The sequence below is a fragment of the Penaeus chinensis genome, chromosome 25 (genome assembly GCF_019202785.1).
Source record: "Penaeus chinensis breed Huanghai No. 1 chromosome 25, ASM1920278v2, whole genome shotgun sequence".
Lineage (NCBI taxonomy): Eukaryota > Metazoa > Arthropoda > Malacostraca > Decapoda > Penaeidae > Penaeus > Penaeus chinensis.
In genome coordinates this window covers 653,654-663,653 of record NC_061843.1, presented here as the reverse complement: position 1 = coordinate 663,653, position 10,000 = coordinate 653,654, and the positions used below count along the sequence as shown (strand labels likewise).

At 45.0% G+C, this 10,000-nt stretch overlaps 2 protein-coding genes across 2 annotated transcripts in view; both read right to left on the bottom strand.

Annotated features, from left to right (window-relative positions):
• The window catches only part of LOC125038486 (spore coat protein SP85-like), a 360-nt gene extending 285 nt beyond the window's left edge, over positions 1–75 (bottom strand). Inside the window, exon 1 of the mRNA XM_047631964.1 lies at positions 1–75. This exon is cut by the window's left edge and continues 285 nt beyond it. Coding sequence (XP_047487920.1) covers positions 1–75 — 75 coding nt within the window.
• Positions 76–8,195: 8,120 nt separating this feature from the next.
• LOC125038552 (CCR4-NOT transcription complex subunit 9-like) overlaps positions 8,196–10,000 on the bottom strand; it is a 10,321-nt gene continuing 8,516 nt past the window's right edge. Inside the window, 1 exon segment of the mRNA XM_047632074.1 lies at positions 8,196–10,000. This exon segment is cut by the window's right edge and continues 952 nt beyond it. The gene's annotated coding sequence lies outside the window, so the exon portion shown is untranslated.

The window sequence follows — 10,000 nt, the reverse complement described above, 5'->3', positions numbered from 1 at the left end:
TGGTGGAGAGGTTGGTGGAGAGGTTGGTGGAGAGGATGGGGTAGAAGATGGGATGGAGCGTTTAGCTTGTCTCATGCGAGGAGTTGGGCGAGGAGGAAAAGGGGTAAGTGCCGGGGAAGAAGTGATTGGAGTGTCTGGAATAGTGGGTGTCTAGACTTAGAATGGCAAAAGAATTTGACCGGGAGAGGATGGATAAGGGAGCGATGCTGGGGGAGATACCATCTTCAGAGGAAAGGGGAAGGGAGAACGATTATTGGAGTAAGTCGTGAGAAACCAAGCCGACGTGATTCCTGTCTGGCTTTGCGTAGAGCGAGGCCATGTCTGAATCTGAGAGTTGTCACCTCAGATAACAGAATACATTATAGGAGCCGACACAATTGGCACAAGTGCGTGACTATACAGAGCAGTTTGGCGACATAGAAGGCATCGAGCTGAGAAACGGCAGTGCTTGGCAGGATGGCCGAGACGCCAACAATTCTGACACTGACATGGTTGGCGGGTGATGTGATCGGACAGGAGTAAATATTAAAAGGATGGTCATGTATACAGAAAGTCATCTTGGCAACGTTGGTGGGTTCTTATGACGGCCTCTAGGGGAATGGTGCAGCATTGTACCGATACTGCATCATAGTCCATGAGGCAGGCGAGTAAGTCTTCTCCACATTCTGACCAATCCTTGTTGTAGAAAGGGCAGATTGTTGGGGAAATGGAGACAGTTCTGGTGCAAGTATTGAGAGAAGGATGATGGTTAATGGTTAAAAACAAAAATAAATGTGCTAGACATCTAAGGTCATGTAGCACTATAGTTAATGTTAGTGAAGGGTGGTTGGGTTAGTGATTAGTTGTTAAAGCTGGGTTAAGGAATTGGTGAGTGAATGGGTTAGGGTCGGGTGAGGTAATGTAAAGGGGTTAGATTAAGTGAAGGATACATATGCGTTTGAGGAAGGAAAACAGGTTGTCAAAGCAGATAGTGTGAGATTCTGTAAGGATGTCTGATAAGTTGGGATGTCTATGTAGGGAGGATAGGTGGGAGAAAGTAGAGGTACGGGCTGCTTCAAAACGTGGACATGACAATAGAATGTGTGGGACTGAAAGAGGAACATTATCAATGTACAAGGGACAGTAGTTTAAAAGGGAGGAATGACATAAGGTGTTCTCTGGTTGATAAGTACGGACGAGACATAAAGGGAGTGTTGGGAAGAAAAACAAATGGTAATTGGGGATTGGTATTGGAGAATGTGTAAGAAAAGTTTCTTAGAGGCATATAATGGATGGGTTATAAGAGGAGAGGATATGAAGGAGGTCAGGTCTGTGAGAGCGGAAACTGCGAATATTCCAATGAAGGATAGTTATACTTTCGTTGATTTAGTGATAACGATTGTAGTACGTGTTGGAAAATTTGAAGGGGAAGGTGCTGGAGGGTGAGATAAAGAAAGAGGTTGGGGAGGTGGTATTGTATCAGGAGGGGTGTTAGGAGGTAGAGGGTCTGGGGAAGCGGGCTACTTGTGACATGAGGGTTTCACGTGTGTATCCAGGAAGGATGGTTAATGGTTAATAGTTAAAAGCAAATAAATGTGCTAGACATCTAAGGTCATGTAGCACTATAGTAAATGGTAGTGAAGGGTGGTTGAGTTAGTGATTAATTGTCAAAGCTGGGCAAAGGAATTGACGAGTAAATGGGTTAAGGTTGGGTAAGGTAATGTATAGGGGTTAGATCAAGTGAAGGATGTATATGCATTTGAGGAATGAAAACAGGTTGTCAAAGCAGAAAGTGTGAGAAGCTGTGGGAGGAATCACGAAAAATCGGTCCCATTTGGCTGGGCTAAATAGATTATTTAAGAATTTTGTAGAGATGGGGGTTGTAGAAGGACGGGGGCGTGTGGAAGAGGGAGTAGTGTTAAGGGAAGTAGTGTTATGGGGAGGTGGACAATAAGGTTGTAAGGTAGTAATAAGGGAGGATGGGGTAGTTGATGAAGAATGTTGTGGGGGTATAGTTGTTGAAGTTGAGCATGTTGGGAGTAGAAATGTCTCCTGGGGTGTTGATTAGGGTGGATACTGTACTAGTAGGCATTGAGGAGGGGGTATTAGTTGTAGTGTTCAGAGCCGTGGTCAAAGGAGATCCTGGGGTCAGGGAATAGGGCGAGTATGAATTAGTGGAGCTATTTGATGAAGAGGCAAGCCTCATTGCCTTTAATGATGGTATGGTTAATGGTTAAAAGCAAAATAAATGTGCTATCTAATAATGGTCTAAAATCTTCATTTTTAATGGTTATGGTTAATGGTTAAAAACAAAATAAATGTGCTAGACATCTAAGGTCATATAGCACTATAGTTAATGTTAGTGAAGGATGGTTGGGTTAGTGATTAGTTGTTAAAGTTGGGTTAAGGAATTGGTGAGTGAATGGGTTAGGGTCGGATGAGGTAATATAAAGGGGTTAGATCAAGTGAAGGATATATATGCGTTTGAGGAAGAAAAACAGGTTGTTAAAGCAGAAAGTGTGAGATTCTGTAAGGATGTCTGATAAGTTGGGATGTCTATGTAGGGAGGACGTGGGCATGACAATAGAATATGTGGGACTGAAAGAGGAACATTCGGAAACCGCGAATGTTCCAATGAAGGATAGTTATACTTTCGTTGATTTACTGGCAAAAATTGCAGTGCGTGTTGGAGAATTTGAAGGGGAAGGTGCTAGAGGGTGCGATAAAGAATGAGGTTGGGGAGGTGGTGTTGTATCAGGAGGGGTGTCGGGAGGTAGAGGGTCTGGGGAAGAGGGTACTTGTGACATGAGGGTTTCACGTGTATATCCAGGAGGGAGTGGAAGGGATAGAGGGGATAGTGGGAGGGTTAATATAGGTGGGGCTGGAGTCAGGGGGGATGGGTTTTGTTGGGATGGGGTAGGAGGATTGGGTGTAGGGAGAATATGAGTAGGAGGAGGATGGATATCGGCAGTCACTTTGAGTGTGGAGGGAGCGGGAGTTGTAGAATTTGAAGGAGGATGAGTATTAGTTTGGGACTCGATTATGTAGTTCTGGATATCTTCAAGAGTTTCTGTAGTGGAGTTGGTTGGGGAGTTTTGTGAGATAAAGGTTTTCTTGTGAGGGGGGGGGGGAAGAGAAGTCTGGTGTCTGAAAAATAGGGGCAAAGGAAGGTGGAGGTGATTGTGAGGTAGGGGAAGAGGGGGTGGAACGTTTATTCTGTCTGCTGCGGGTAGTGCGGGGAGGGAGAGGGGAAGGTGTTGGGGCTGTAGTAGAGATTGGGGTGTCTGGGTTTAGGATGGCAAAAGAATTTGACTGGGGAAGGTAGGAGGTAGAAGAGGGGAAGTTAGATGGAAGGGGGTTGGGTTTAGGAGAGGGTGTAGGAGCTTGGGAGGTAGGGGGATTGGCAGAGTGAGCGACATTACTGGAGTAGGGGGTAAGAGAAAAGCCTTGTCGACGTGCTTCCTGTCTGGCTTCACGTAGAGTGAGTCCAAGTCTGAATCTGAGAGTTGCTACCTCAGACTCAAATTTGTAGGTGGGGCAGCCTCTATAAAATACATTATGGGGGCCGCCACAGTTTGCACATGTGCGTGATTGTGCAGAGCAATTTGATCGAGTATGGCCAGGTTGGGCACATAGCGGGCATCTGGCTGTGGAACGGCAATGTTTGGCAGGATGTCCTAAATGCCAACAATTTTGCCACTGACGAGGAGGAGGTTGGTATGGTCGGACAGGTAGGGATTCCCCAGCTATGTAAACATTTAAGGGAAGGTCATGTCTACGGAAAGTAATTTTGGCAATGTTGATGGATTTCTTACGATTTCCTCTGGGAGGAATGGAGTAGCATTGTATATATGTTGCATCATAGTCTGTGAGACAAGCGAGTAAGTCCTCTCCACAATCTGACCATTCTTTGTCATAGATTGGGCAATCTGTTGGGGAGATAGAGACAGTTCCGGTGCAAGTATTGAGGGTTGGATGAGGTTCTGTAGGGATTGGATTACCACATAGATCAGTTAGTTTTGTTAATGCTATAGCTTCGTTTTCAGTTGTTACTGTGACGAGACGGGAGTGGTGGCTTCGGCTACGGAAAGAGACTTTGCCTACTTGTTTTTGGAGGCATTGTTGGAAGAGGAGGGTGTTTTGAGAGTAGGGAGCTGTGGGAGGGATCACGAAAAATCGGTCCCATTTGGCTGGGCTAAATAGAGTATTTAGGATTCTTGTAGAGGTGGGGGTAGTAGAAGTGCGGGGACGTGTGGAGGAGGGAGTAGTGTTGAGGGGGGTAGTGTTATGGGGAGGTGGGCAATAAGGTTGTAAGGTAGTAATAAGGGGAGATGGGATGTTTGATGAAGAAGGTTGTGGGAGTAAAGGTGTTGAAGTTGAGCATGTGGGGAGAGTAGAAATGTCTCCTGGGGGTTGGTTGTTGATTAGGGTTGATACTGTACTGCATTGATGATGGGGGAGTTGTTGCAGTGTTCGGAGCCGTGGTCAAAGGAGAGCTGGGATTGGAGCTATTTGATAAAGGGGTAAGCCTCATTGCCCCTAAGATTGGGGTTATGTCTTCATTATTGGCCATGATAAGCCTGGAGTATGTTGGGGGGAAAAAAAATAGTCCACCCCTCAGGGTCCCCTTGAGGGGTAAGGGCCAGGTATGGCAGGGGAATACCGTGCCCATGGTTCCCTCAGGCCGTTCAGGACTGACATAAAGTCAGCCTTTCATCCTTTCAGCACGGCTCTCACACCTTAGGAGGTGGATAGTAGAAGGGATTGATGAAGAAACTGAAACGAAAAGTATGAGTGGGAAAAAAGACTATGCAAAATTAGTTGAGTCGATGGCTGAGTCCCAAGGTTGAGGAGCTCCCCATCATCGGGTCTCAGTCTTCGTCTCCTAAGCCCCCCCCCACGACAACAACGGGCAAAGGATTGGGGGGGTCCCAAGGTTGGGGAGTTCCCCAGCATTGGGTCCCAGTCTCCGCCTCCTAAGCCCCCCACGACAACAACGGGCAAGGGATGGGGGGGGGGGGGGGGTGTAGAAGAAGGGAAGTTAGATGGAGGGTGTTAGGTTTAGGAGAGGGTGTAGGAGCTTGGGAGGTAGGGGGATTGGCAGAGTGAGCGACATTACTGGAGTAGGGGGTAAGAGAAAAGCCTTGTCGACGTGCTTCCTGTCTGGCTTCACGTAGAGTGAGTCCAAGTCTGAATCTGAGAGTTGCTACCTCAGACTCAAATTTGTGGGGGGACAGCCTCTATAAAATACATTATGGGGGCCGCCACAGTTTGCACATGTGCGTGATTGTGCAGAGCAGTTTGATCGAGTATGGTCAGGTTGGGCACATAGCGGGCATCTGGCTATGGAATGACAGTGTTTGGCTGGGTGTCCTAAACGCCAACAATTTTGGCACTGACGAGGAGGAGGTTGGTATGGTCGGACAGGTAGGGATTCCCCACCTATGTAAACATTTAAGGGAAGGTCATGTCTACGGAAATGGTTAATGGTTAAAAGCAAAATAAATGTGCTAGACATCTAAGGCCATGTAGCACTATAGTAAATGGTAGTGAAGGGTGGTTGAGTTAGTGATTAGTTGTCAAAGTTTGGCAAAGGAATTGACGAGTAAATGGGTTAAGGTCGGGTAAGGTAATGTATAGGGGTTAGATCAAGTGAAGGATGTATATGCATTTGAGGAATGAAAACAGGTTGCCAAAGCAGAAAGTGTGAGAAGTTGTGGGAGGGATCACGAAAATCGGTCCCATTTGGCTGGGCTAAATAGATTATTTAAGAATTTTGTAGAGATGGGGGTAGTATAAGGACGGGGACATGTGGAAGAGGGAGTAGTGTTGAGGGAGGTAGTGTTATGGGGAGGTGGACAATAAGGTTGTAAGGTAGTAATAAGGGAGGATGGGGTGGTTGATGAAGAAGGTTGTGGGGGTATAGTTGTTGAAGTTGAGCATGTTGGGAGTAGAAATGTCTCCTGGGGTGTTGATTAGGGTGGATACTGTACTAGTCGGCATTGAGGAGGGGGTATTAGTTGTAGTGTTCAGAGCCGTGGTCAAAGGAGAGTCTGGGGTCAGGGAATCGGGCGAGTTTGAATTGGTGGAGCTATTTGATGAAGAGGCAATTGCCTCTAATAATGGTATGGTTAATGGTTATTCATTGTTGGCCATGATAAGCCTGGAGTATGTTGGGGAGAGAAACGGTCCACCCCTCAGGGTCGCTTGAGGGGTAAGGGCTAGACAACTAAAGCAGGGGAATACCGTGCCCATGGCTCCCTCAGGCCGTTCAGGACAGGCACAAAGTCAGCCTTTCATCCTTTCAGCACGGCTCTCACACCTTAGGAAGTGGATAGTAGAAGGGGTTGGTGAAGGGACAGAAACGAAAAAGTAGGAGGGGAAAAAAAAAAGACCATGCAAAATTTGTTGAGTCGAAGGCTGAGTTCCAAGGTTGGGGAGTTCCCCAGCATTGGGTCCCAGTCTCCGCCTCCTAAGCCCCCCCACGACAACAACGGGCAAGGGATTGGGGGGGTGGAAGAGGAGGGTGTTTTGAGAGTAGGGAGCTGTGGGAGGGATCACGAAAAATCGGTCCCATTTGGCTGGGCTAAATAGAGTATTTATAATTCTTGTACAGGTGAGGGTAGTAGAAGTGTGGGGACGTGTGGAGGAGGGAGTAGTGTTGAGGGGAGTAGTGTTGAGGGGAGTAGTGTTGAGGGGAGTAGTGTTGAGGGGAGTAGTGTTGAGGGGGGTAGTGTTATGGGGAGGTGGGCAATAAGGTTGTAAGGTAGTAATAAGGGGAGATGGGGTGGTTGATGAAGGAGGTTGTGGGAGTAAAGGTGTTGAAGTTGAGCATGTTGGGAGAGTAGAAATGTCTCCTGGGGGTTGGTTGTTGATTAGGGTTGATACTGTACTGCATTGATGATGGGGGAGTTGTTGCAGTGTTCGGAGCCGTGGTCAAAGGAGAGCTGGGATTGGGGCTATTTGATAAAGGGGTAAGCCTCATTGCCCCTAAGATTGGGGTTATGTCTTCATTATTGGCCATGATAAGCCTGGAGTATGTTGGGGGAAAAAAAATAGTCCACCCCTCAGGGTCCCCTTGAGGGGTAAGGGCCAGGTATGGCAGGGGAATACCGTGCCCATGGTTCCCTCAGGCCGTTCAGGACTGACATAAAGACAGCCTTTCATCCTTTCAGCACGGCTCTCACACCTTAGGAGGTGGATAGTAGAAGGGATTGGTGAAGAAACTGAAACGAAAATTAGTTGAGTCGATGGCTGAGTCCCAAGGTTGAGGAGTTCCCCATCATTGGGTCTCAGTCTCCGTCTCCTAAGCCCCCCCACGACAACAACGGGCAAAGGATTGGGGGGGGGAGAGTGAGTGAGAGTGAGTGAGAGTGAGTGAGAGTGAGTGAGAGTGAGAGTGAGAGTGAGAGTGAGAGTGAGAGTGAGAGTGAGAGTGAGAGTGAGAGTGAGAGTGAGAGTGAGAGTGAGAGTGAGAGAGAGTGAGTGAGAGAGAGAGAGAGAGAGAGAGAGAGAGAGAGAGAGAGAGAGAGAGAGAGAGAGAAAATATCCCTATAGAAACAAATTATTAAATTTATTGAGATATATTTCACTCACACACATTTTTTTCTCTCTTTCTCTTTAAATACTAAAACTAAGACATTGTATATTTTTTTCACTCACTCACTCACTCAGTCACACACACACACACAGACACACACACACACACAGACACACACACGCACGCACGCACGTACACGTACACAAAAAAGCACGTGCACACACACACGCACGCCATGCACGCGCACACGCACGCCATGCATGCGCACACACACACACACACACACACACACACACACACACACACTCACTCACTCACTCACTCACTCACTCACTCACTCACTCACTCACTCACTCACACACACACACACACACACACACACACACACACACACACACACACACACACTCACTCACTCACTCACTCACACACACACACACTCACTCACTCACTCACTCACTCACTCACTCACTCACACTCACACACACACACACACACACACACACACACACACACACACACACACACACACACACACACACACACACACACACACACACACACACACACACACACACTCACTCACTCACACACACACTCACTTATTAATAAAATAAAGAAATATATATAGTTTCACTCCACAGTCCAATCCAAAGGTTAATAAAAGACACCCTCGTTCCACTCAACTGAGAATACTTCATTTCTGAAACTGACTTGGAAGATCATCCTTGCGAACAGTGAAACAACACAACACCGAGCAGCTGAAATTTTGACGGCATGAGATTTAATAACCCCAAATCTCTTAATCTTAATGCACTTAAAACGGTAACGATAATCCGACATTCTCCAATTCTTAAAGTTTTACAATTCAAAATATAATTCTCGACTCTGGTTCATTTTCCTTCATGCATGCACATTTTTACAGTTCCAGCTTGTGGAGAAATGTGACTGAAATGGTTAATGGTGGTGTACAAGACAGAGGAACATTCGAGTGAGAATTTAGAATAATATCCTAATTCTTATCCTATCAATATGTTAATAAGAACACTTGAATAATATTGATAAACTCGTACAGAATTAACAGGCCATAGTAATTGTATTCTGTTTTTTTATTTGAACAGTCTACTATAAGATTTCTCTCAAAATACAAAAGAACTTTATTCATCTAAAAAAAAAAGTATTGGGAAACAAACGTAAACCACTGAAGTGTATAATACAACAGCGAATCACAGATTTGAACAGTACTTTCCTCATCGTGATAACCAAATATGATTGTACAACTGTTCCCCAAAACATAAAAACTTCTTGGAAAAAAGTCAAGTATTCATGCTATGAAGATTTTAACTGTGACAACTGTCATTACCTTTAATAACCTTGTTTACCTGCATACTATATCCCTTGCAACTGGTCCTCTAATATCATACCATCTGAATTTTACATAATAGTCATAAAACTCAAAATCTGAGTAACACTTCCTAGTATTACCCATGTTCCCTGCTGATTTTTTCTTAAAGCATCTGACGGAAATGTGAGACTAGTAGTCCTCACTATTGCCTCTGCAGAGTAAATCTCTGAATCTGACTGATGAAATATGTACACACTGAAAAATAGTTTTACCTTTCTCTATGTAATCACAGAAAACTACTTCCTAAATATGGACTGTACAACTCTACGTAATATAAAAGCCCTTTCTCAACATTGTAGTTTCATTTTATTCTCAGTTTTGACTTGGCATGTGACACTTACCCTGTTTTGGTTATTTTTGACATAATACCAAATTTCCAGAGGTGGCTAAAATGAAGACATCTTTTCAGTTATAAAGGCAAAATGTCTTGTGGGAGCAACAAATAAAAAGCCATTCAGATTGTAAAAGGTCACTCGTTTCTTTAAACTACCTACCCTATGTTTTTCACAGTTCCTCCATCTATTAATTCTTTTGTCTGTTCTCTTTTAATTCTTGCTAAACTGTGAGTTCTATCAGAAGTTCCCCTTTGTTTAAAAGTACAAGTTCATGTCTCAAAGCTATCTCACCCATTTCAAAAAAATTATTAAATGCACAGCAAATTCCACTGTAAAAATTATACTGTTAATCTCCTGATTGATCAATGCCAGGCACCGTGTCAATTGCTTCACCAAGTTTCAAGGAGTGAAAAAGTTGCACATTGGTCGAGCATCTTCTCCACCAGCACAGCAATCAAAGCAAGTGTCATTGACTACATAAAGCCCAAAAATTTGGCTTCAGTTGGCAGGTACAAATGAGGAAGAGTATTCTTTAAGGCCACATCCAGGGGAAGTTTCCAAACCAGTTAAGCATATGAGCACACCGCTGTCTTGTGCGACGATGCTCTTAACAACACACCTTTCATGCACACCTGTCAAGCTTTTCAGTCACTTGATTAAACAAACACCTTAGAATCCACTTGATTTGGCATATCTTATCCAGAGCTGATTAGTGAAAGTAGAATTACCGAGAGCATCAAA